We start from the raw sequence: 26,740 nt of genomic DNA, 5'->3' as shown, positions 1-26,740 counted from the left end.
TACCGCTTGAATATGATTGGCTTATTTTCAATCGCTTTAGTAATCCTACTTCTGACAGAAAGTACGGGTCTACGGCATTATCTTCCTATCCTTAAGATTTATGTAATTGAGGTATGCGCTGAGGCCCAAACCAACCTTAAACCCATCTCCACCTTTTTACAATAAACGTAAGCCAACAGAATTGTTTGCCGATTGAATGAGGGTATGTAGAACAAAATAAGCAAATAACCCATAACGTGATCGAGAATATCCCCCCCTCCCCCTCGGTCCCTTGCTTATCCTTTCCCACAATCAACAGGTTCCGGGGGACCTCTTGCTGAGCAGGGTGTGTTTATGTCTCAAATATCTCCGCTCGCTTTAAGGTAATGGAAGGTAAAGTAATGGGACGGACGGCAAACACTTTGCAGGAACAAAAATAAAAGGAATAAAAGGTTAGAAATTGGAAAACGATGAGGACGGAAAGTCCGAATCAAAAGAAAGCGTTCTTGGGAGCTCGAATGAACTGAGTGTGCGGAGAGAGGAGAAAGGGTTCACGTTTAAAAAGTTTCCGGGCTTTTGAACTTCTGCGCAAAAGGATACGCAAAGGGTTGCCGTAGGGAATGTCACCATTTTTGCTCAAGTGCCGTCACTTGCGCTCCAGTCGATCGATAATTTATGGGTTGCGTTTTACGCATGAATGGCAAAGAGGTTTGGTTGTTTTCCATTAGAGCGCTGTGTTTGGTGCTTAACAAACTGTGCAATGCTTGGTTAAAATTCTCCCATGTTCAAGAACCAATAGAAGTTTAATTAATCGTTGAATAAATGTGATATGATCGTAAATTTTCATTATTGAAGAAAGTTGACTCGATGTACCAGTGTTTTTTTATTGAAAAATTCTTTATTATACAAACAATGTCACGATACCGCCGTTGTCCTCTTCATTACAATAATACAATATTTAGAATATGACCAATAAAAGTAAACATAATGAGTCAATAATGAGTTCATCCACCGCATCCACCCAGCGCTCATTTGTCGCTCCGTAACGAAACTTAACGTTTCAAGCCTAGTTAGGTACACGTCCATATTGTGTTAGAGCTTGTATTAGTTATGGAATGAAACTTACTCTTTCCTCCACATCTATTCCTTACGCTAAACACATTTTTAGTTGGCGCATTATGCTCCATTTCACTCCCCCCCTCAAAACGATCGTTTTCGTTGTGTCGAGTCAAACATTGAGCTCAGTTTGCAAAACACGTTGCTTTCGGTTTGCAGCTTAAAGATGCGCTTATTTTTTAGCTACACAGTTTTTGCGTTGGTTTTCTTTTATACATTGAAGGGTTCCAAGATTATTAATATTATGTATCCAGCTACTCGGAGCTTCGAGCACCTACTGAATAAGGGGGGTTTTGTTGTAAGTTTGTAAGCTTGAACAGTCACCGAGCGAGCGCTCACACTATTCCTATTCCCCGCTGCTTACGAATCCGATTTGTACAGCTTTAAAAACGGAGAAAGCAATAACGTTGATTTTTGTTGCAAATTTGTATTTTTTTTTTCTATCCTTGTCTCACATTTATCAACTTCCCCAACTCGAGTACTATGAACCATAGGGAAGTGCTTTTACTTTTAGCTACACTCCACTCAGCAACAATCCACAGTGGAGAAAATGAAGAGGAGTTTTGCAAATAACTTTTTGATTTAATGCACTGCCAGTTTGTCCGAAGTTGGTTCGAAACTTTCCCCACTACGGTGGGGGAAAAAGAGCGATACAACTGCGTACGAAATGAACAACTCCTCACCCAGATAACACACATACAAAACTGACACAAAAAAAAAAAAGCAGGAATGATAGACAGCACAAATTGAATCAATCCGAAAACGTACAAAGACGACACTAACTCAGCACCGATTGTGGGAGTGGTTTTTTTTGTTGCAGAGACGTCTTTTCTAACTGACCAACACGAGTAGGGAAGGAAATGCCCCTTGCCGTTTCATACAGCAGCTCCCCACCGAACCCTAGCGAACGTCGATCGATATCACACACAGCTTTCCGGCACTCGGTTTGTCATTAGGAAGTCTTCAATTCCTTTCAGGTTGATTTCCGCCTCGGAGATCTCCTCGTCCCGGTACGTCCCGGCGCCCGTCCTGGTGGACTGGTGCCCGTGCGGATGGTGGTTGGCCTGATGGTAGAACCGATCCGGACCCTTCTCCCGGCCCGCCTTATCCAGCTCCAGGTCCTGGGGCGAATGGGCGAGCTCCTGGTGCTTGATGGCAAATGCCGAGCTGGTGGAGTTAATCGGAATCAGCTCTTCCTGGTGGATGTCCGTCAGCCGAGGATACTGATTGGTTGGGTGGGGAGAGAAGATAGAGGAAGAAACGCAAAGCATACATGTTTTGGGTTGGAAAAGTTTTTCACCAATAGCGTGCAGAATAGGAGCAGGAATAAGGAAATACGGTTTGATAAAAAGCATCACTCCTGTCAAACAGATATCGGTACCAGCCGGCATGACAGTTTTGGGGAGAAGCCAGCACCAGCCGGCTCCTAACCTAACCTCAACGGAAAACTTTGTGCCGTTTGTGCCGGTAGCCCTCTACTTACCGGTATCAGATCGGGATCCTGCTCGTCGTCGATAGTTTCTACCTTGGTTTTCGTCTTGATGCTGCTGCCGACGTTGTTCATCCATTTGGTGGTTTTCGTGGGTTTGTCCTTCTGCAGACAAAACTTCTCATTAGCACACAAACAATCGATTTTGCCGTAAGCGGAAGCGCTCCGGGCGTCCCTTACCTTCGCTATGTCAACCAGCAGAAGCGTATTCTTTGACTCCTCCGTGTATCGCTTTTCTTTATTAATATTTTGTTTAAGTCTTTTCGATTTCAGATAAATTCTAACGATGATGATGACGATGATCAGCAGGATGGTTAGGAACAGACCGATCAGGATGGGCGTCAGCAGGTTGGACTTGGGATCGGGCGACGGTGCCGCCTCCTCCGGTGCAGCCGGTATGAGCAGATCGGCGATGAAGATACGTGGACTGTGGCCCTTCTGGTTGACCGAGTAGACGTACAGCTTGAGCGAGTCCGGTTTGTGGTGGCCGGCCGGGGGGAGCTGCTGCCGGAGCTGGTCGAACGATGTGATGCTGAAGATGGGCTCCTCCGCGTTGGTAAGGTTGATGCTGCGGTGTGTGAGTGGGAATTGTGTGCACAGTTCAGTGGAAATTTTCTTGAAGAATAGGAACGCGCCTTTTCCCTTACCTGTGCCCTGGGTAACGGCTGGAAAGCATCTCCAGCACGAACGATTGCTTCAGTCCCCCATCGTAGCCCTGGTGGCAGTTGACCTCGAACGAGTTGGTAAAGTTGCGCCACGAGCAATTGATGACCGAGGTGGGCAAACCTGGCGGCAGAAAACGGAAACAAACGGAAACCCCCCCGAACACATCACAATCGAACGGATGGAAATTATCATGAAATTTGCATGATGCAAACAACGCGTAATTTATCGTAACTCTTCCTACCCCACTATTATCCCACTTTCTTCTCGCGCAAATGAGGCCAATCAAGCAGGCGGACCCTTATTCTACAAATAAAAACTAAGGGAAAATGTACGCAAAAAAGCAGATCCCATCTAACACGAGCTGCAGTTTTCCTTTCATTATTCATGAGATGCAAACTTGGTGCTGGTATGGAGCGAGTACAGCCAAATAAGGGTAAAGGGGGAAGTCGGAAGAGCCACACATAACAAAAACAAAACAGTCAAACCGAACTAAGTGGTTGCATCCGTACCGGCAGCAATCAGGTGGAAAATGCACGGTTCCGCCATTGTTCCGATCTCGTTGGTGCCCCAGCAGGACAGGGTGCCGTAGTCCTGTTCGCTCGCGGGCGTGTAGTGCAGCTGGCTCGATGAACCGTTGCTGGAAAATCGATGCTGCTCGATTTCCAGCACCTCTTCCGAGTTTTCAAAGCGCCAGTAGAACTTGCTGCAGGAGAGCGAGAAATCGATGGACAGTGGTGTAGTGGTTGCATCAAGTCCGGGTAAATTGTGTGGAATTGTATCGGTGTGAATGTAATGTGATGTGTGTGTGTGTGTGTGTTTGCTTCGTGTACGGTCTGTAAGAGTAAGCACAATACTTCTTACTTACCTCGCTAGTGGGTGCGTGATGATATCACAACTTACGGTAATCGTTTCGTCCAGCGAGACACCGATGCTGACAATCTTATCCGTTGCACAGAGAGGAACATCTGAAAGTGATAGAACAGATACATACAACAATTTAAAATTTATGTTAAAGTTCATATTACGAGTATGAAAAACTAAATAAATAAATACGAATAACGTTTAATATCAGTGCCCTCTAGTGGCAATCATGAAGAAGCTTTTGACAGTTGTCAATGACAATTTGAAGTACAGTGAAGCGCCGTTCATCCGGGCTCATCGGGACTCGACCTAGCCCGGATATGCGAATAACACGAATAATGAGTAAAAGGTTATATTTAATGACAAATTTCTGATTTTTTTAATTTATTTTGTTTTTGGATAAAAAAATCCTAGTTTTTATTAATTTCATGATTTTGCAAAGAAAATATTTGAAATTTGCCATTATTTATAGTGTTTTTTTGTGATGATAATTTGCTCTGATAATCGTTTTTCCAAATTTCCTCCTCAGAACGCAATGTCACCTTTGTATTGAACTGTCATTTATCAGCGGCACGAACAAACGAACAGCCGGATATAAGTAACCCGAATAAACGGCGCTTCACAGTAGTATTTTTTGCAATGAACCCTCATTTAACACTAGAAAGCTCTGTAGAACATTCAAACTTGAGTTCAGGGTTCTTATCATTAAATACATAATTGCAAACGGACAGTAAACAGCAAAACCATAAAAAACACATACCACCGTCCAAGCAAAACATATCAACTTACACTTGATGTTGAGCACAATCTCGTTGCTAAGCGTTTCACCCTCCGAGTTGAGTGCTCCACACTGGTACGAGCCGCTCGAGTATCGCGTCACCTTCTGTATGACCAGACTCTGGTTCGATCGAACGATTTTGGTCGACGACGAGTTCTGAGGTAGTTGCACTCCCTGGTGATTAAATTGATTAAACAGAAAACGGTTGGCTCATGATGATGATGAGCTGGTGTTGCTGCTGCTGATGGTTTGTAAAATTGATTGGGTGTGTGTGTGTGCGTTGTGTCACCCCTTGTCAACCTCCCCATCGATCGATCGATACGTACGCAAAGGGACGGATCGTACCCAGTGTCATGGGGAGACCCAATACTATTCGGAGATAAAACTGTATCCGGAGCAAATTAGTAACTGCACCGCAAAACCCCGGTCGTACATATCGGTACGTAATTGAGACCGGCGGCCAGCCACCGCTTCAAAACCGCTCTAAGCATGACGGGGGGAAGGTGAAGCCACATTCCGGCACAAATCATCACTGTCGATGTTAAGGGCCAGCGGCGAGCTTTGGTGGGCAAAAGCGATAGCGATCGTTTAGTGTACCAGACCGAACCGGTTCACCAATAAATTTATGCAAATTTGAGCTGTAATTGAGGTTGTTGCGCGATGGGACGGACCTTGGCACGGGTATCGTTATGTTTGCTCTTCGGCAAAAAGGGTTTTGCCAGTTCGGGCAACGCTCGATGATAGAGGGCGAAAGGATAGGTGATGGATTGGGACATGTGCTGGAATTCATCGGAAATTTGTTCGGAAGGAATGTCCAACAGCCAAAGGCAATGGCTTGGGATAGGTATTAGTTGGGCAGAATGATGCGACGAACGTGAGCGAACACAATAATGACCCGTAATTCCCGTAACGACAAGGAGCAAGCACGGCCTCTTAAAAAGAGCTCCGAGAGCTTCGCTGCTCAATGTACGCAGAGCGATTGCAAAGGAATTCAACATCATTGTCATCAAATTGAATGGAACCGATAGTGGTGTTGGGGGGTAGGGCAAACATGGACAATATTTGCGGAAACATTGGAATGCGTCCAATGTGCGGCATCGCCAACCGGAACCGGTGTACTTACATTGTGTAACCAGGTTAACCTTCTCCATGACGGGTTGGATTGTATCTTGCACTCGAAGTAGATGTCGTCACCCTCCTTGATATCGTCCATCGCGAGCGTGGAGCCGAGCTGCAGCACCACCACCGGCGGATCTGTTACGGGAATTCATCAAAGAAATAGAAATCATCGTCCGGAGGTAGAGAAGAAGTCAGCAGCACCCGTCCCGCAGAACTCGCAAACCTACAGTGTACGCTGATGTTTTGGAAGTGTTCCAGGAACAGGCCCGCCACCTTCGGGTTCTGGGCCCGGCAACCGAGCAGCCGGCCGTCGTCCTCGACCGTCGGCACGAACGTCAGCACCGAGTAGGTGGTGTTGCGGACTGTGTGCTCCTTGACGCGCTTCAGCGTCTTCTTGCCCTTGGTCCACTGGATGACCGCGTTCGGGCGCGCCCCAGTAGACTGACAGACGATCTGGTACTCCTTGTGGGCGGCAAGCGATTCCGTTGCGTTGAGAATGTTCACCGCCAACGGTTTTACTGGGGTATTTGTGTGTGTGTTTTTGTTGCGTTCAAAGAGAGAGATGGAAATGCATTTGCGGTTACAGAACTGGAGAAGAGTTATGGCCGGAGCCGTTTTATTCGTTCGTTTGGGTCGTTGGGTTGTGGTTTGCGCTGATGATAAGACAGTTGAAGGGTTGCGTGTTTTGAGAAATTTTGATTCGAAATGGAGGGACATGGTACCATTCCCGGTGGATTGGACGGGTATTTCATCATTCTGACAGTAGAAAGAGCCTAATATGTGGTTCGAGACACGAGCTGTTGTCAGAAGAAAGCGTATTAATTTTAAAGAGAATCTGAACGGGTCTTTAACCTCTGTACGTGGCGCTTCGTCCAGAACAGAGAAGAATGATGAAGATATTCCATTTTTTGTTGCAAATTGCAAACACACATTTTCCGACACATTCAATCATGCGAAAATGAGGCGAACGAAATGTGATCAGTTTCCTGTATCTGATCAGTGGACTCATTCCTAGCGCTGGGTGCGTTTACGCTTCCTAGCAAGCCCTAGACGGTGCTGCGGTGGAATTGTCGACTGTCGGCTCGCTTCTCCCTAACACTTACGGTACATATCGAGCACAAACTTGCTCGTACGGGGCTGCATCAGCTTCGTGTTGGACGCCTGGCAGGTGAAGACCGAGTGCAGATGGTGCCGCTGGACGGATGTCCACAGCAGACGATTCTCGATAATGTTTCCGGTGTTCTGCTCGATCTGATTATCCACCAGATTATCGTTGATGAACCAGAGCACATCGGGCTGCGGTCTGCCTGGGAACGGGCGATAACGTTGTAGCGTGATAATGGGCGTTATTTGAAGAAACAGGGAGCACGTGAGAGGATGAGAAAGAGTGTTTGAGAGTACGATAAGGATGGAGTAATACCAACTCTGACACAGACATTGCACACAAAAACAAAAAAAGATCGATACATTTTGGAGAAAAAAATAGGAAAACCCCCATTGCTGGCCAATGTTTTGTGTGAAGCGAGTGCGAAATGGATTGGGAAATGAAATGACTTTCTTTGCCTTGCCTAGTATGTTGCTTTGGCTTATTTTTTGTCAACCAGTACCACGCTTTTTTTAAGTAATCAAATTAGAAATCTATATATTTTTAAATGAAATAAATTCCATCTCTCTTTTTCCGCAAATACTGCGAAAAGCATAGAAGCACAAGGAAGCACTTTGAACCGTTGCTTCCGTTTCCACTTTCCAGTGATTCACTTTATTCGCCGCTGTGTTTTTATCACCGTGTCACTCTTCGTTCGCAACACACTCGTTTTGCTACATTCAATCAATGCTGAATTTGTATGCAAATCCATTGCAGCGTTTAAATTCACATTTCCTGCTTCCGAGAACGTGGGCGAGGGTTTACGCTCCGTACGAAAGATGCATCTTCAATAGAATTATAAAATCGTTAGCATGGTAGTATGTGAGCAGAATTTTACCAACCATGCATACCTTTCGCATCGCTTGCCATCGCTTGCCATTGAACTAGTTCAATAAAGTTTTTCCCCTACCGCAGGTGCAAGGAAGGGATGGGTTGTAATAGTTTTAAAGTCACTGCGAGCTTTGCCATTTCTTTCGGTGCCAGTTCAAGCACGAATAGCTATCCACAATTTATCCAGCTGTTTGACGGTAGTTTTTCCACGTAAAAACTCACCAGAAATCCGTACTCAGTGCTGGAATTGAGCACGAGTACAGCTTGCATGCTCACGTGCAACCGAGCGGACTTTTCCACTGCCGCGCTGATATGCAGCGTTGGCGCTTGGCAACGCGCAAAGCTCAGCTTCGTCCCGTTGGCGTTCGGTGAGAAATATTTCCTGGAACGCACCCTGCTCTCCCCCCCCCCCCCCCCTCACTCGATCCCACTTGCCGGCCTGAAATAATAGTCAAACAAATATCAGCGAAAGCTTGCCAGACCGTGAAACATCTGCAGTCGACTTTAAACTTTTAAGTACGCTCCAATGAGTACGGGAAAAAAGCTCCCCTCCGGGGGACCAGCTTCAGCTGGTGCCAGATCAACTTTTCGTTTTACTTTTTTTCTGTGTGTGTGTGTGCGCACTTCGTGGTTTTTTATGTATACCCTATGTGCACTCTTACTCAATTTTTATGTTTGTGTTTGAAATGAACGGGGTGTAGGAAGATGAGAAGCATACAAAAAACCAGAAACCTAAAGCAGCTTTGCTTTGCTCTATGGGAAGCTTTTCTTCCGTTCCTCTTTGCGCGCATTTGACGTCTCGCGGCACTTTTGTGCTCAATTAAAGTTTATCATTTGCTTCACTTTCGTCCTAGATCGGATCTGGAGGGCTTTGGGTAAAAGCTGGTTTTTAAGTGATATGTTGACAAAGCCAATTTTATAGTTTAGTTTGCAGGGATTGTTTAATTGTTTGCTGGACACTTGAGCTGGTTGTGTTGGTTTTAATAAGTGAAAAGTTAAATTAACTTCGCTTTAGCTTGACGCCAGTCACTGTATTAACAGTAAGCAATGAAAGAAATTAAGTTAAAAAGGTGAATAGACTATGGCAGAAAGGCATTTATTATTAAAACATAATTGAAGTTAGAGAAGAGTGTGCAAATTAACATAAATTACCTCCAACTACACGGCAGGTCAGCAGTATATCATCTCCTTCCTCCTTTGGTCCTATTATTGTACTATTTATGACACGTCCCCAGCGATCTAGAACTACGGGTTGCGATGGCGGTACTGCAAAAGTTTGTGTGAGACAGCAAAGAGAAAGGTAATGAAGTATATGGCAATGTGACAGAGAAATGTTCTAAGTTGCCCAGCAGTTAAATGTAGCAGTAGTTGGAACGTTTTCTTTTTTTTTTACAAAAAAACATTAAAGGCCGGGCTACATTGATCGTACTCGCAAGTGTAATTTAGATTTTCACTAGCGCATCTGGCGGCGGCTGACCGAAGCATTTTTCCAAACAATTTGGAGCCGCTTCAGAAAATATGTTATTTTTCCATGTTTTTTACCTTAACTGGACTGGAAAAGCTTTGTTATTGATAGATGAATATGTTGTGCAAGTATTTCAGCCGTTTTCGCTTCAAAAACCGGTGAAAAAACTACTTAATTTGGAGATCCGGCACGACCATTCCCTGGATGACCAAAAAAAGCTTCCACCAGTCGCCGCCAGATGCGCTAGTGAATATCGAAATTACGCTCAGGAGTACGATCAATGTAGCCCGGCCTTTAACATTTGGCTCCACTTCAGCTAGCTGATTGTTTTATTATTTTTAATACTTACTAATCACGGTGAGATTGAAGCGGAAGCTTTGCGTTTGGCTGTTCTGGAAGTCAACTCGACAGCGATAAATTCCCTGATCGTGACGTTTAATTTCCTGTGCAAATACATACAATGTCATCGTCACGTTAAGGCCAACTTCGATTGCACAATCGAGATTCCAGTTATGGGGTTACATTTACGCAATAACAGTGTGAGGAGTGGTGATCCCCCGAAATGACGGCAAACCTACTTACGTTCAATTCCAAATACGCTGGATCACTTTCGATCACGTAACGGGCACGTGGACCAAACACCTGCGGCGCGGACCAATGTTGAGCATCGTTGAGCGATTTTCCACGTACATCGAGGCTGTTACGTTTGGCAAAGGGGAAGGGGAAACAAAGCGAGTGAGATGATAACCAAAAGCTATTGCTGGAGGAAAATCGAACCCCTAATGGTGCAGGTAGTACGTAACGGTTAACGGACATTTTAAACCCTTTGCAGTTAATTCTTACGAGCTGTCCGCTTTTTTAAACGCTTCAAATCACATTTGCACCATCTTTAACTATAAATACACCTACCCTGTTGACATTAGTTTATCTCGGAAGGGCTTTATCACTCTCAGATGATAATTACTTTCAAAAGGATTGTTCCTCAGTGTTCAGCACATGATCCGTTTTTTTGTGTCTATTTTTAATGCCCTCAATATCGTCTGTTTTGATACGGTGAGCCAATAGAATACGTTCAGAGCTTAGCGCTTAATGCGCACATTCACACCGACGATCGTTTTGAAGATCGGCCACAAAAAGCCACCAACATCTAGATAGCTCAGCTCATGCCCGGATACAACTGCAGGCATCCATATCCGCTTCCCTGTCGTGTGTGCGACCATGGGGCGAAAAAGATTTACCCCAAACAATGGAGAAGCTGGGAAAGGAAATGGACGAAAAAAATCTCATTTCTGACTGTCTCATCCACCGGTATACGGTCGGTCAGGATATCCCGCCGATAAACTCGGGGTGATGGCTTCTGAACAATGAAATAATCCCAGTACCAGTTGATAGAGGAGAAAAATATTCTCTGCTGCCTTCAATTGGAATGGGGTGGGCGACACTTTATTCGTATCAGCTTGCCCGGCTCCAAATCAAGCAGAATTCGTTTCAGCAAATGCTATTGTCACAGTAATCTCCGCTCGGTAAGTGACCCAGAACCGTACTACAGTGCTGGCGGAGTGTCAGTAATGGGTTGCTGACCAAACCCCATTACAGAACCCTTCATATTCTTCTTTTTGCTGCAACCAAACACACACAAAAAAACTCCAGCTCTTTCTTTCAAGCAATCTGCAGATTGCTCAACCAAACACACGCCCTGTAAGTATCATCCTGGGCAATATTTCCCTCCACATGGCCATTCAACCAATCGAGATGCTTACGGGATGGTTATTTCTACACTGCTCTCTGTACCAACCGGAACCGGAGCCCGGATGTAGGAGATGTGGATACGCTGGGAGAATCATTTCTATGCTGCTGGACGGGTTCTAGTGGCCGGACACAGTGCCCGAACCCCCCCTGTTCGAGCGGTTCTATAACTTCTATCAAGGTTGGTTCGCTTTCGGAATCGTTTCAGGGGGTTCGTTGCAGGAAATCCGAGTGGGAAATTGCGTCCAAGTGATTTTATATAAATTGTTATCTTTTTTATTGTCTCTTCCGCTTATGGTTTTCTGCACGTTGTCGTTGCTCTCCTATCAGATATCGAAATTGGCCAGCAGTGTAATAGTAAAAGCGTTAATCGTTCACCCTTGGTTTGAGTCTTTTTTCTGCTATTACTATAGACTGATAGGAATAACTTGAGATATAGTTTTAAATATGAAACAGTTTATATTTTTGTAAACTTATAGAAAACGGTTTATTTCTTACACAAATTGACAAAAGGACACTAGTGAAAACATTTACGCAATCGAACAACTTATACACACATGCTATCTTGAGGTTTGTGTAACGATTTGTCGTCAATTTGCTAGCTGGAAGCATTACAAATTGCATACTCAACTATTGCCTGCCCGGGCTATCAATTTTCCATCTTACAGCCGCTGCAGTGCTGATGCACGGATGCAAAACGTACCCAGCGGAAGTCACAAAAAGCTTCCCGAGGCCTGGTCTGGGTGGTGCTGGCAAATCTTCCCAAGCTCAACCGAACCGAGCCCTTCGCTTGGTGCACAGGGATGCATTGCACAACTGCATTGCTGAACCGTTCATCCAGGAAAAGAGGCAAAATGAAACTCGAGCTCTAGTGGGAATATTTATGTTCCATGTATCCCCATCCTCACACATACACACACATACAGACACTCCAACACTCAACCCATCTCGCATCGGCTGTAAGACATCGGCTAGGGGGTTTTGAAGAGGATTTGGTCTGCCCGGCGTCCCAGTTTTCTTGTGCAGTGCAGTCTCCGCTTTATATTTCATGAAGTGTAAAATGAGGTTCGTTCGCCGCATAATAAAAGAGCAGCGCCGTAAACCCCGTTGCAGGCTGAAGGATTAGTGCAGCGGGCGTTGCATTGAACGGGCAGCTTTTTCGATTGATTTTCACCCCCCAACGGGGGTTGTATTTCAAGGGATAAGAGAGCAGATGGAGCGTTGCACAACAAAGTCAACAAACCGAGGCTGCCATTCGGCCATCAGCGAATCAGCCACTTGCAGGTGATGGGAAAATATTTTGCCACTCACACCGTGCAACAGAATGCACAGCGACTTCACATTGGACGACTTTGATCGATGCAGTGCCTCCCTACTGGATGAAGGTGGGAGCGAGCGTTATATTGCAGGGATATTGCATTCTTGAACACAAATAGCTGGATTAGAAAATGGAGCAACTCCAGATGGGCAGAAGGATATCACTTACCTGTACAAAGGAATTCCAGCGTTGTCACGAAACCAAAGCACCATATTGATTTTGTCGCGGTTGGACGCTAGAAGCGGACAGTACAGTACAGCTTGCTGGTCCTCGATTGCTTCCACGTCGGTGGTTTTAACTGTGAAGTGGAGGGGCGTTTACACATTTAAGGTGAGCAGAATACACAAAAGATGTTGAGGTGTCGTTTATCGTTAAAATTCGCTTAGCAAAAGATCGCTTTTTTTTCGAGCTGTAGGGGTGTAGGTGAGCATTTCTATGCTCATTCTAACAGTAAGCAGTAAGTCAATACAGGGGGGAAAAAGCAGTAATTAAAATTCCAATCCACCAGCACCTTTGCCATTGTGCCTGCGTTTGCAGATGTAAATTTTCATCACCATATAAGTCTTACTTTATAAGCATTAAAGTTTATACGGCACAATAAAACATTTTAGGTTGCCTGTGAAGCGACCGTAACTGATGCTGGCGCTGCTTCGCAAGGTAAATAAGTGCAAGCTGGTGTACGTTCTTTGGGGGCAAATGGTTCTTCTTCCTCTTAAACACGCTTCAAAACAACTCCAATGCTCGAGAAACGCAAACGCCCACTCCGCTTCCATTCCGTTTTGCCGGATGGTTAGCGATCTAAATGGGCCGCCGGTCGTGTTTCCGTGACGCCCCCTGTTTCTCGTTGGTCTCGTGTTATTGCTACCCCGCTTTTTTTAAGACGTTTACGCCTGGTTTCCCAGTTTCTGCAGAACGAAATACGCCGTTTCAGATTGACTTTTAGCGGTAGTAATCTGATGGCCCAACACTGGTCGTCAAGTATTTCTGTCCAGGGGCGACTCGGGACGCGTGCGTTGGGCTGTGCACGGGGTTGACGATGCAAAGAAGTCAAAATATAGAAATATCACAGTTTTATGGCCGCCCGGTTTTATTGGTGTTTTGCTTCTGTCCCGGGGTTTGGACTGGACAACCCGGCGGCTTACGCTTTTATGTGTGTGTGTGTGTGTGTGTGTCTGTGTTTGCTTACTGGCGGGCGTTTAGGCGTGATGAGCCGGTCAAATCCCTGGATGGGTGTTGGAGCATGATTTTTCAATTTAATAGACTTGAGCGTGGGAAAGCTTTGCGTTTTGCTCCGTATTTTGAGAGTACAAGCAAATTTGATGTTAAAATTTAAAGGGACATGTCGTGTTTATTACACAACCAAAGCCAAGTTTGGGGCACAAAGAGTGATGTTATCATATTAAGTATTATCAGCATTATCCTCCGACTGATTGGACATAGTATAAATTCGATTTATTTACTGCTAAAATTCATTTCATTTGTTTCAATGCTGTGATGCCTTTCGCTACGGTTGAATTCACTCCATCCGGTACGCCACCAGCAGCGTACAACTGTCACGAGCAAACGCCGCTTTTCCGCTGGTGAAATGCAATTTAATTTGCTTCCATTATTATTATCCACCGCTCCCACAAAGCAGGGAGCTGCTACCCAAATTGTTGCAATTGTTCGTTTAATTTGTAGACCGTTCTGAAAATCCTGGCGAGAAAGTCCCACATTCCCACACCCCAGCGCTGGGGCCGGTTCGAGCCTTCGAGCGGTTTGTTGAAGCAGAAGCGACTTGGTGAAACATATTTTAGGCCCAGGACACGGCGTACCACGCCAAGCGCAGAAGGTAGTGGGACAGGGGGGCAGGAGGGAGGAGAGTGGTGGGTTTGGGTTGGTTTTAATTTAATTTTTTCCACAAATTCTTCTACGGCCACATCCTTGCGGCTATCCGGCAAAGGAGCAAGGATAGCCAAGAAGCTTCACAGCCTGTCTAAAGTTCGGGGTTTTTCCAGCGAGCCAGCGAAACTTTTGTGGACACGATGTGGCACGCGGTCGCGGTGGATTATGCCTGCAGGGGCTCCGGTGTCTATTCAGCTCACCAGAACGAGGCTTAAAAGTTGCACCCGAAACCGTCCATGGCACGGGGTTCGATTCCGTTAGATGTGGCGTGTTGCGCGAAGACGAAGCTTTTTTTTTTGGTGGTAGCTTAAGATTGGGTGGCGGAACTTTAAATAAATCGTGATTGCGTAACTTTAGGGGGATAATTGAAACCGCGAAAACCATCATCGCGATAAGCGTGGAATGGTTATTTGATCGGGAGGGTTTTTGTTTTCGTTTTCGTTGTTTTTGCTGCACCGAGTCGTCTTTATCGATTAAACTGGGTACGGTTAAAGCAATAGTATTTAATTAAATACTTTTCCATCAACTACAATGAGGTAGGGATTAAAAGAAAGCGCAACATTCCACCGTAAGCGTTTGCTCGCTTTGGGATGCTTTTGATTAAACGCACCGGCGAGAATGCTGTTGATAGTAATAAAACCGTGTAAAGAACGTGATGAAAAACTTTCCCTCAAGTACATGTGCACCTTTCTTGCGAATGATGGATGAACCGTTCTTTCCCAGTGCACAGTTCACAGTCTGGTTCTAACTTTGTGCTGCTGCTATTGCTGTTATGATAAAATGTACGGGTTTCTTGCTTTGCACATGCTCGGGTGGATTGTGCAATCGACAATTAGAATGGAATGGTTTAATTAAACCTGATCATACTGGTAGCGGAGAGGTTTTGATGTTTACAAATTAAACTTCATCAAAGGAACGAGTACGGAAGAAGCGAAAGCAACAAATTATAAGCACATGCAGGATAACAAGATTAAAAGTTATGTGTGGAAGAATTGAAAAAGTTGATTATGGGGAAAATTATTAGGTTTTATCCATTATTTCAAAACTTCTTTAAATTATTCCGTTTTCCTAAGTAAAAACTGAAGTTAGTCTAACACCACTCTGTAAAATAACGAAACTCATATCACACTGTGCAACCACTTGAACGAAACAATTAAAACTCGTTTACCAAGAAACTAAAACTTCAGCAAGAATCAGCCCTCGAATTTCATCACGCCCGCCCAGCAGAGAGCAAGACAACCACACCGCCAAGTGGCAATAATGTACAGGCGAAGCCGACATGGAGTAGATGAGTGTTCGGTGTGCAAAAAAGCGCACAGTAAAACACACTTTATCATGAGAATCCTTTGAAGTATGGCAACATAAAACACTGCCAGCATCGTACTCGTATGTGGGCAATGAGGGGAATCCCGTTGCCCACGTTTGGGCTCACGCGTCGAAGCGCCATTTTGCCAGCGCTCCGCTTCGCTCCATCATGACACAGCTCTCTGCTCATGTAGCGTCAGAAGACGTAGTAGCAAAAATGTTGTTCGGTTGTAATTACAGTGCTCATGACTGTTTTTTCTTCTTCTTTTTTTCTTCTTTTTTGTTCAGTATGAAGTCAAAAAAGCGAAGCATTTCTTCGGTTGGAAAAAACGGGGTTGGAAACACCGTACGACAGTGCAAGCAGGTCTTGGAAGCAGCCGGGAAACCTTATCCGGTGTCGTCCGGGAGAGTTTATTAGATTGAAGTTCATTACCATGGTTGCTAATTCTTATTAAATCATTTTTCTCGTTCACAACTCATTTCCAGCTTTGGTGCTTTGTGCTGGTGGTGGTGGTGATGCAACTTAATGCTAGCGTGAAATTGCTTTCTCTTTGACGGTCGGTGCTTTCGGGAGCGAGTTGAGATCAAGCGCAAATGAGTGGAATGACTATTGCTTTAGGAATACTTCTGTGCTTATTATTGGAAATAACAATGTTTGTTCGTTTTAAATGAGGATTATTTAATATAAAGCTTCGTTTTGGTAGAGAAAAACTTTGAAAGGCGAATAATAGTTTTTAATACTCTTTATTATTATGACCTTTTCTCATGGAAAATGGTCGTTGGAAACATTTCATGTCTTGTTGTGGTATTTTAAGCAACTTTAACAAAAATTTACCAATTTTTTTTATCGCATGGCGTTATGAAGAATCTGAAACTATAATAATGACATCTGATGAAAGAAAGGAAGGTAAAAAATTATCACCAAAAATATGAGACAAACAAACTAATGAACGGAACATAAAGAAGGTCACCCAAGACACGGCCACTTTATGCATATTTTTTCCATAAAACCTCTTAGTGTGGCGGAAGAAAAGCGAAAAGCAAAACATAATATCCCAAGCACTAACAACCACTCGAAGACACTTTCTAAGTCATTATCATTATCTTGCATCACAACACAATTGCGCTGCCCGCTATCTACCCAGCGCATCGTCCCACCCATCTGTAATAACCGTTATGAAATCTCAATTACTTACCAAAGTTTTCCTTCTCATTGCGTGGATGCGACCGGACCGGGCCGGCAAGCGAAAAGAGATGCAGCAGAAAAAGCACAAAAGCAAACGACAACCGGTATTGGTACCGGAGGGAGTGCAGCCCACCCTGCTGCTGCTGCAGCCGGAACAGACGGTTTCCGGTGCGGGTCGTGTCGTCGTCCTCGTCGTCGCAGACGCTGGCTAGTGCCGGTACCGTTGCAGGATGTTGCTGAACATCGCACGCCGGTCGATTAATGGTCATTGTTGGCGCGCTCGGTCATGTTTGCCTTTGTCCTGCAGTCGGTTCAGCATACATTTCGTTGGCTTGGTGAACGGTTCCGGCACTGATTCGGGTGCGTTTCGACGCTGCCGTCCGCTTGGATGGAAGGACATTGATTCGGGTGCATTGTACTAGGCTGCTTTTGATTTAACCTAACTGGGGCGTCGGTGTGGGGTACGGGGAGGGGATTGCGTTGCTTTTCGTGAGCAAATTGAACACTATCTACGTGTAGTCAAACTTTAGCTAAACACTGTCACTGCACTGGATTGAATGCACGGGATGTTTTATCGTCGTTTCATTCCCACTACACTTAGGTAACTGTTTCACTGCACAAACACACATTAGGATGTTTCATAGTTGGACGCTAAGCACTGCAAAAAACAACATGCACAAGATTTTATAAATATGGCACTATACACAGGGAATCACTTTGAAACACTTCAAAAAAATCTATTTTTTGCACAACTTCTATTTTTTACGACTTTTTTAACATTGCATTTTGTTTCACATGTGGAAAAACATTTTCTTGGTTTTTTTTGTTATTTTCTATAGAGCTGATGGCACTGTTGACGTAAACGGTGAGTTTGTTTTGGTTTGCGAGCTTTCGTCCTGATCTTCGTTCCCACTCCTAGTTATGGCGTTGTTTTGGTAACATTCTGAGAATGCACAAACAGAAATGTCGTCGACTACACACTACCGCACTGGCCTTTTTCCTCGAACATTACAGGGTTTTCGAGGATTATATAGACATGTTCAGCGAGTTGTAGATTCGTTCAGGCATATAATAGACTCTTTCAGCGAGATATAGAATTGTTCGGATGTAGGTGTAGACATGTTCAGCGATTCTGTAGAGCTGTCATTTGTTTTGTTTACACACTGTGCCGCAGGGTTCAATTTTTCATTCTTAAAAGTCCTAAAAGTAGCTAATAATCATTCTCCAAGCTGTTTAATGCATAAATTAGTTGTAAAAAGCATATTTTTTCGAAAACCGTTTGTTTACCTTCTGATGAGAATGATCCAACTTGCAGTCCAAGGGGTATGAAAGTGACAGCTCTACAGTATAACCGAACATGTCTACACCTACATCCGAACAATTCTATATCTCGCTGAAAGAGTCTATTATATGCCTGAACGAATCTACAACTCGCTGAACATGTCTATATAATCCTCGAAAACCCTGTATGAATATTTTATTTCACTTCCTACGGGCGAGATGTTCTGTTTCATGGACTGCTAAAGGAAAATAAAAAACATCATGTCACAAACTTCAATTATATTACGTAGTACAGTGAAGAAGATTGAAAATAAGTAGTAAATATTTTTCAGTATTAATGTACGCTAAACGTTCTGCAAATAAAGTTAAGGTACCTTAGAATTTCAAGGAACGAAAGGTCCAGGGTGATTCATTTCATAGAATCAAGACCGTTTCGTGCTGGAGTTCTCTAAACAGCACAGTCGCATTCGCCGGTAACAACACCGACAAGGTTAAGGACAGAGCAGAACTTTCAGTAGAGAGAAGCATCATGCTTCATGAAGGAAAGGTTCTTATTTCCTGCAGCTATTATGTTGAGTTATTCTCTTCCGTTCGGAAGGAGCTGTTAGCGTAGTGCAAGTGAATAAAAAACCCTGACAGAATTGTAAGGAAAATGGGAACATGGAACGAAGTTGTTTTTGCTCCGCTTTCACCGCAGGTTGTTATTCTTTCGTTGTTTGAAAGTTCGTTCAATTCTGCTGCTGCTCGGTTCTGGAGGTCCAAAGATATAGACAAACAGCAAGTAAGCAGGGAACTCACATTGGGATATATTTATGTACGATGAAGTACTTAAGCGCTTGCTGATTGAGGCAGGACTACTTCACAAACGAGTAACCACAACAGAGATACATCAAGTGAAAAGGAATGATACATAGTTGAGAGATTGTATAGTATTGGGAGAGTCTATTATTTTAGATTTCAACATAATAAGTGAGCGTAAGACTTTGTATTAAGTTTCTCCAAAATCTTAATAACATAAGAACTGTAATTCAAAACTCTGTTTCAGCTTTCCTGTTTTGTTATTTCTAGTTATAGGCAACTCTTAATACGCACACCTGGGCTATTGTGGACTTTTCTGCCTCGAGGGTCTTTTCATTATGACACCAACTGAATGATTGAATGCACTGATGCCATCTGCAATATGTAGCTCTACTCTTATCCTAGCATACCATTCCATTCCATCGTGCGAAAGTCTCATTGCACATTCTATTTTTAATAGCCATCTGTGCATATAAGACATCCCCTGGCACCATGCATTCAGGCTCATTCATGCGAGATTTTACGCAAATAACCACCTTCACCACCAACCAGGGAAGCGCAGGGATGGCTAGACTGACGTTGGTGACAAATTGAAACCACCTACCTGTCGTTGCAGCGTCAATGGAACGTCCTGAAAGGCGGGGAGTAAGTCCCATCATTCAGTGTATGCATTTTATCGCTCCTCTGTCTTGTGGTTGACGTTATTCTTTCTGAAGGGCTCTTCTTGTTTTTTCTCCATCCGCTGCATTGCTACGAGACAGCTCTTGCCGGTATTCATATCGTGAGGATGTATTCATTCGATCAACATCTTTGTAAACACGTTCGTTAACAACCGGCGAGTGGGTGTCCGTGGGCGATTGGTCTATGCACTTCGACGGAGAAAGGATGGCAGTAACATTGAACATTGAAGAATGACAGTGACAAGGGAAGTGGTAGGAGCAGGTTTAAGCTTAACGTTCGATAGTGCCTCAAGAAAACTGAACACCATGTGCACAGTTTGTTGGAAAAAGGCATTACATTGGGGCCTCAGTTTGCATGCCCAAGAAGTAGTGGCATTCACACAGAGATAGGACACGCTCTATCTCTATGTCGTGATGGAAAGTTTGTGTAAAAAGTGAAATATGAACAGTTCCTTTAGAGATCTGCTGCGTTCGATATCTGCTTTAGGCTCTTTGCTTCGTATACGTGAGCTCAATGCAAGAGAAGCGCCTTAGACAGCCAGGACACAGATTTCCAGACTGAAGAATGAAGAAGAAGGTCGTTGTTATTGATGTTGTTGTGTGACGAACTGGTAGAAGTAAAGTCTGAACCAGACTACACCAGATGACATTGTTTGCGTAGATGTCATGACGAGCACTTGCATGGCGTGACAGAGAGATGAATTGCACTCTATTTATGTTTGCCTCCTGGTATGCAAATACAGGTGCTGTAAATTTGCAAAACAAATTTTCTTGAAACAGTACCTGTATCTTTCATATTAAAGCCTTAACACAGACATTATAACGAATCATATCGAATCCCGGAACTCAGGGCTCGAAATTCTATAACCATAATTATACTTCCAGCGAAACATCCAGCTGTAACAGCTCGGAGTATTGTACGCTTGCAGGAGAAATTATTTCCTTTTTCTCGGAAAACCTTCCACTGCTTCCTTGCTCCGTTTGTTCGGAATCAAACAACAAACCGCAACAATCACCATTGATAAGTCATTAGCATAAAAATGTATCATAAAGACATAATGGGAATGTAATCTTGCTTTACGATTATCTAATGACTTTCCATGTTACCAGGACCTTGGGCAACCCGCCGAATCATACCGAAGAATGATATGCCATGGAATGGAATGAGTCGGCACGTCTGGATATTGATTGTGTTTCATGTTTGTTCTATGCTCGTCCGTGCTCCTATGGCACGGTTTGATGTTGGGATTTCTCTTCTAGCTTCGCTTGTGTGTGAAAAGAAATGTTTCATTTGATGGACCATCGTGCAGAGCCTTTACCTGTTTAGATCCACACTTTGATGATGATGATGATGATGATGATGATGATGATGACCATTTGCCTGCCCAGAAGTGACTTTAAAGGGCAGAAAAAAGGAATCCCCATCATCAGCGCTATTCCAATGACTTGTCGATGATTGGCGAGAAAAACTGCTACAAATCCCCAGCCAACAAACCGGCGACAACACCTGGCGTCCAGCATTGTATGGGGTAAGGGCAAAAGAAGGTTTTGTCACCGCAGTTACCACCGTGCCGCCAGTTCCCTGTGGACGCAATTCGGTGGGACCGAAAATAAATCACAAACACGCAACCTGAATTATTAGCGTGCTGCGTTTTTCGATCATTCCTTTGCAGCAGTTGTGTTGTGCCGTTTCACTCACTCGTTCGCTCACAGTAGAATGAGAGTAATATGTTTACCTTCTTACGAAAGAAAAATGATTTGTAAGATTCAGTTTTTCACGTACTGCATTACTCACCACCAGGAGGCTCGCTTTTCGGTAGGTAGGGAGCGAAACTTTTCATCGCAAACTAATGGAACATAACAACTCATGTAATTTGCATAACTGCTGATCGTTACACTTGCCTTGCCACAGTTGATTACGTACGTGAGGGATTTGAAATTGAAATGGGAGTATGGTGACCTATGCCCTGGTTTAGGTTATGAGGAATGTATTTGTGTGAGCAAAACTGCACGATCGATACAGCTTTAAGAAGCTTGGAATTGTGGCATTGCATGATGTTTGTATGAAGTGTCGCAAAGTTTGTTGAAAGTGATTTATTAGAAATACTATTTGCAATCATCAAACTAGTATATTTTATCACACTAGTTGCATTTTTAAACACCTAAAGGAATGGAAATTCACCATCAAACTAACAATAAATAAACCTCAATCATACTAGTTGATGGCAGAGAAATTTATATTTGAGTGAGATTCATTTGCATTGTAAAATACATGCTTGAAATACTAAGTACATGTTACAAGCAAGCGGAACCAGCTCCCACAGGAAGGACGATATTTTGAAAGTTTCACCCCACTGTAAGCTACCGAAGCAAACGCAAAGAGTAAAAAACATACGCCAGCGAAACGGTGAAACCCGTGCAGGTGTTTATCTAGGTGCATCAGGATTTATTGTCCTAATGTAAAATTACTTCCTGCAGGGAAGCTCAAACTGTACTTGGTACCGGAGCTAACGAAAATTGAGTAGTTGGTGCATGCAGCGCAAGGAAGGAAGGTGTTCCGTATTTGCTGCTAGTAAAGTGTGCTTCACGAAGAAAGTTCATTGTGGGAATGAAATGCACATACACACCCACTAGCCAAAAGCCAGCGGGCCGTAAATCAAATGGCTTGTGCGGGTGTTTTGCTTTAAGTATGGCTTAGCAGCTTATTTTAAAACACATTCACAGCGGTAGGTGCATGATGGGCCCTTTTTAAAAGGTTGTACATGTTTGGCAAAGGTATGCAAAAACGTGCCGCAGACCACAACAACTCTGAATATAACACACAAAAAAGTGTGTGACAGCGTATACATCATTAACAAAGCATGGACCGCTATTATTTTTGAATCCCTGCCCAACATGTCAACCACCCTCGAGGCCGGTACTCTAACAAGCCCATTGTTCAAGCGCTTTCCACGAGGAAAAGGAACGCCACTAGCTTAAACAACAGCAACGTAAACTTCCTTCCCAGAAGCTCTCGCCCATACCCTTGCTAACCAAATCAAGACAACATAATTCCCCGAACTCGACTTCCCCACATGCTCAATCGCTCGTAAAAGGTTTACATGACCCTGTTGTTATCAACATCAACAAGAGGCATGCATGTACCATCGAGTGCCGGTGATCGAATGTTTTTGTTCTTGGGGTTTGTGTAACCGCCAGTTTTTTTTCCTTTTTTTTGGTTGATGTTTTGTAAAATCTTGACGCAGCATCACGAACGTAACCCTTTCGGCGTGTTTTTTCCGACCGTTTTGCTCGTTGATGATGTCCATAAATTTGACGTCAACGTGTATGGCGTTTGGTAAATATTGTTGTCATGCCAAACGGTGGGGGAAACAAAACGTGCACAAACATACACACTGGAGAGGGGGGTTTTTTAACGACGTATGGGATGCATGCAAGTTTGTGTGAGAAGATACAAAAAAATGCCCATAGAAGAAGGAGGAATTAACTTCATGTAAAACTCAATCAACTTCAATGTCACACTGGCTTCCGTGATATGACATGGTTGTGTGAGGTTGTTTTTTGTTAAATTTTTTGAATGAACTTTTCACTGATTTACATCGTGAAAAACCCGAAAATGTCCTTTTGTAGTCATATACAATTAACAAAAAGTTATACTTTAACTAGCTTTAAGTGATTAATCAACTACATCTGACAGCCCGAACAGAACGTATGTTCTAGTTCTATCTTACATCAATCCTTCATTTCAACAGCCTCTGTGCAACTCAATCACTTCACATTGTTTGTGTAGGATGAATTGTTTCTACCACTGCTAAGCATCACCGTAAGGCTCCAGACAAGTTGAGCATCAGCTAGGTCTAGGTCAAGCAGCTATACATCATGGGTACCAATGGAGAAAGATAAGGCCTGTAGGCTGTATAGAAGGTCATCGCGATCTATCACGAAGTTTATTTAAGAGAAAACTATGGCAACAAGCGTAAACGACACCTACGCCATCTAGGCAGTCCTTCACTTTGACTTCTGCAGCGAAGGCGTTACATCTTAAAGGGCACTCACAAGCTTATGTTATCTCTTTCTCTTTAATCATGAGCTTTTGAATTACTTAATTGCTAATTTGTGACAATTTACGTAAACACATTTGAACACGAAACTAGATAAAGTAACCTGCAGTAAACTTACGTCATTTCTTTTTTCCACTCAACGCATTTTATCCTTCTAGTCTATGAAACCATTCAGCAATTGTGTATCGCTCACACTCGTATACACTTTCACACGCAGCGCATAAACTTGATATCATTCTCCAGTGGAAGGCTCCACTTACACCTGTGTATAGCGAAACACTTTCGATGATGAATGAGCCGCCATGTCATCGAATCACCTTTCTGGCTGATGATTTATTGTGATTACTGATAATCTTTTGCGAGAAGCCAATCGCCTTCTCATCTTGAATTTTACGCTTTCATCAGATGGTTTCACAATTTTCGTTCACATCTTTTTATGTTTTTCTTCATTTTGTGCCATTGGAAAACACTTTGGCGCTCGCCGGTTTAATTATTTTCAGCATTTCCCGGAATTGTGATTATTTACAACTTTTTTACGATTTTTGAAAATATTTTTTCCTTTTTTAAGATATCAACCGAAAATTACAGCACATAAACACACTCACAAGCACACGCAACCAAACCACCGCGGCGGTACTAAACGTGGGCAGCGAACCGTGAGAAAAGAAATTTCCATTTCCAGTGGATTATACTACGCTTTCTTTCGCTTTTCACCACTTCTTGCAAGAGAGCAGAAGCAAACGGGCCGGACAGACGATGTTATGCGGGTTGAATAATTTCACACCATTCTCCTCTTTCTTCGATCATGCTTCAGCCGGTCCTCTCCACTATAATACCGCATTGACGAAACCATGCAACCGTATGATTCGCGTAATCCTTTGGAATATCGAGGTCGACGTGGTGAAGGAAAAATCCCAACCCGTGCGAACGATTTGCTTCACCTGTCAAAGTGCTGGCTTCAACCGCACTACTCACTAACTGGTCGTCGCTGCCATTGACGGTTAATGACGGGTTCGACGGGGAATGAAAGTGTCGCACTGTGTTATTTTGCTCTATTTCTTCTACCTCTTCCTCAGCAAACAAGTGAACCCCTTAGAAGAACCCTCCGAGCAACTAAATCAATCACCAATCTGGGAAGCTTCAACGTTGTCTCCGTGCACCGACCACAACCAACCACGCGGGCGTATTCCATCGGACTGATTCGAAAGGTTGCCACGGAGCGCAAGGAAACGTTTTGAGAAGGAACCGGCCACTCGGAATGTGCTGTGTTTTGCTCTCAGTTTCATCTATTTCATTGCGAAAGGACGAAAGGATGAATGCCTTCGTGTTGGAGAGGCTCGCAGCTGTGCCACTGCTCGGAATGAACCGAATTGGTTCGTCGATTTGAAAGGTTCATCGTTGGGTTGTAGGGACAGTTGAGTAGTGAATGAGCATGGGATGAACGTGCAGTGCAACGATGAATTTCAAAATGAACACACAAAAAGAGCCAATCTAAGCCATACACAGGAAAAGCAACAAATCTAAGTTGGAGAGTTTTTGTCGTATAAAAAAGTACTTCCAGATACCTCAATAGTTTCCAAGAACCCTTAACATCCAAATTTGTTCTTCATGATCTTTAAAAAGATGTTCCAGAGGATGTATTATTATTCAAACGTTTACATACTGTCATAGCGCTATCAGTCTATCACCAGCAGCAGGTGGTTCGATCATCTTGTTTAAGTTATGCATAAATAATGGGCTGTCTTCAATATCATTTCCAACCAGCCCGTGCCTTGCAGCAAGCTGCTGAAAATTGCGTTTGGTGCTTCATCTTGATTGGGCTTGATGCGGTGCTGGAAATTTACCAACCAACCAACAAAAAAAAAAGCAGATGGTAAAAATCTCCGACTACTCGTACCCATGAAGGCCTTGCTTTGCCTTCGCTCACTGACTAATCAACGAGACCCACAAACAACTGGAGCATGAAATTGCTTTCCGATGTTTTTCGGCAGCATTACAGCGTCTACCCAGCTTCAGTTCTTGGTAGCGTTAATGCAACGGTGTGCAAACGAGTACGCCAAGCCCCAGAGTCGAGGCCAACCGAAAAATAACAGGTAGAAAGCAAACGCACTCAACGAGTGGGTTGCACTTTCGGCTCAGAGAGTTTATTTATTCAATTTTCTAATACTTCAAGAGAGGAGCATGCTTATCTTCGTTGTGAAGGGAATGTTTTGAATCATGTCACAGGCACAGGAACGTGTTTGTTCGGAAGAAGATAGGGCTATAGTACAGGTTTTTAGGAGCGCTTTGAGACCACAAGCTGTACAGTGTACCGGTAGGATGTTTTTTGAGCTTTTTGAAATGCTTTTTGAAGGAAAAAATCCATCATTTGTTTCGTGTATTTTATAAAAGATTGTGTTTGGAAGCAAACCTTCATGTTTCAAACGGTTTTATCTTTTTTTTAATTAATAGCGTTAAACAAATTCGGGCAATTTGGAGTATTTAAGCAGCTGTTTCCGTTTCTTAACTCGTATGCTTTTATTGAAGCTTTCAATAGACTGTTGATTAAAATATTATCCTTCCGTTGACTAACCCAAGCATCGTTTCCAGCACATTGTGTCAAATACCGTACGCTTTTCAAATGATCATCTGCCGGTTTCGTGTTCTAATGCGAAGCAGTCACAAAAATGCTTCCGCTAAACTGCCGGCGGCATCTCGCGCAGAACATTTTTGACAAACGCTCCGAGCCATACCTAAACCCACCCAGTACGTGTTTCGTATAATGATTATGTCTAAAAGGTCTAAAACCAGGCCGGGAGAGAGAGAGAGAGAGAGAGAGAGAGAGAGAAAAGTTTTTTATACCATTTATTTTACCCCCAAAATGGAAACTCTTCGCCACGCAAACGTGATTGCGAGTGGAAGCGATTTGCGCAATGGAAACGGAAAAAGTTGCACCATCATCCTTGCACCTGGCGATGCATGTGTTGCAACGCGGTGGCAGCGGTGGCGTGGTAGATTTTAATCATTTTAAATTGCAAATTAGATCCACGATAG

The 26,740-nt window shown here is 43.7% G+C and overlaps 1 protein-coding gene across 4 annotated transcripts; it reads right to left on the bottom strand.

The window, feature by feature from the left end:
• Window positions 1-1,288: 1,288 nt before the first annotated feature.
• Window positions 1,289-24,916, bottom strand: LOC120958111 (uncharacterized). Of its 4 annotated transcripts, none has more exons than XM_040380682.2 (16): window positions 24,683-24,916; window positions 16,898-17,545; window positions 12,681-12,810; window positions 10,031-10,145; window positions 9,798-9,891; window positions 9,136-9,249; window positions 7,112-7,315; window positions 6,236-6,526; window positions 6,013-6,143; window positions 4,901-5,063; window positions 4,116-4,215; window positions 3,760-3,953; window positions 3,232-3,370; window positions 2,765-3,152; window positions 2,579-2,689; window positions 1,289-2,318 (listed from the first exon to the last, which is right to left on the bottom strand). In XM_040380682.2, the coding sequence occupies exons 2-16, from the start codon at window positions 17,154-17,156 to the stop codon at window positions 2,016-2,018; spliced, it is 2,736 nt and encodes a 911-aa protein (XP_040236616.2). In that variant the 5' UTR covers window positions 17,157-17,545; window positions 24,683-24,916; the 3' UTR covers window positions 1,289-2,015. The 4 variants fall into 4 exon arrangements, with proteins under 4 accessions (XP_040236616.2, XP_040236617.2, XP_040236618.2 ...); XM_040380683.2 differs by having other exon boundaries at window positions 24,773-24,916; XM_040380684.2 differs by having other exon boundaries at window positions 24,834-24,914.
• Between the last annotated feature and the right edge of the window lie 1,824 nt (window positions 24,917-26,740).

This window comes from Anopheles coluzzii, chromosome 3 (genome assembly GCF_943734685.1).
Source record: "Anopheles coluzzii chromosome 3, AcolN3, whole genome shotgun sequence".
Classification (NCBI taxonomy): domain Eukaryota; kingdom Metazoa; phylum Arthropoda; class Insecta; order Diptera; family Culicidae; genus Anopheles; species Anopheles coluzzii.
The sequence above is the reverse complement of the archived record's forward strand: the minus strand, read 5'-3'. Positions and strand labels throughout refer to the sequence as shown.

Coding starts and splice junctions, on each gene's coding strand:
- LOC120958111 (XM_040380682.2), bottom strand. CDS start 17,156: ATGACCATTAATCGACCGGCGTGCGATGTTCAGCAACATCCTGCAACG. Junction 6,527..7,111: donor GTTTGTGCTCGATATGTACC/GTAAGTGTTAGG, acceptor CAAATACCCCAG/TAAAACCGTTGGCGGTGAAC. Junction 2,690..2,764: donor TGCTGGTTGACATAGCGAAG/GTAAGGGACGCC, acceptor TTTTGTCTGCAG/AAGGACAAACCCACGAAAAC.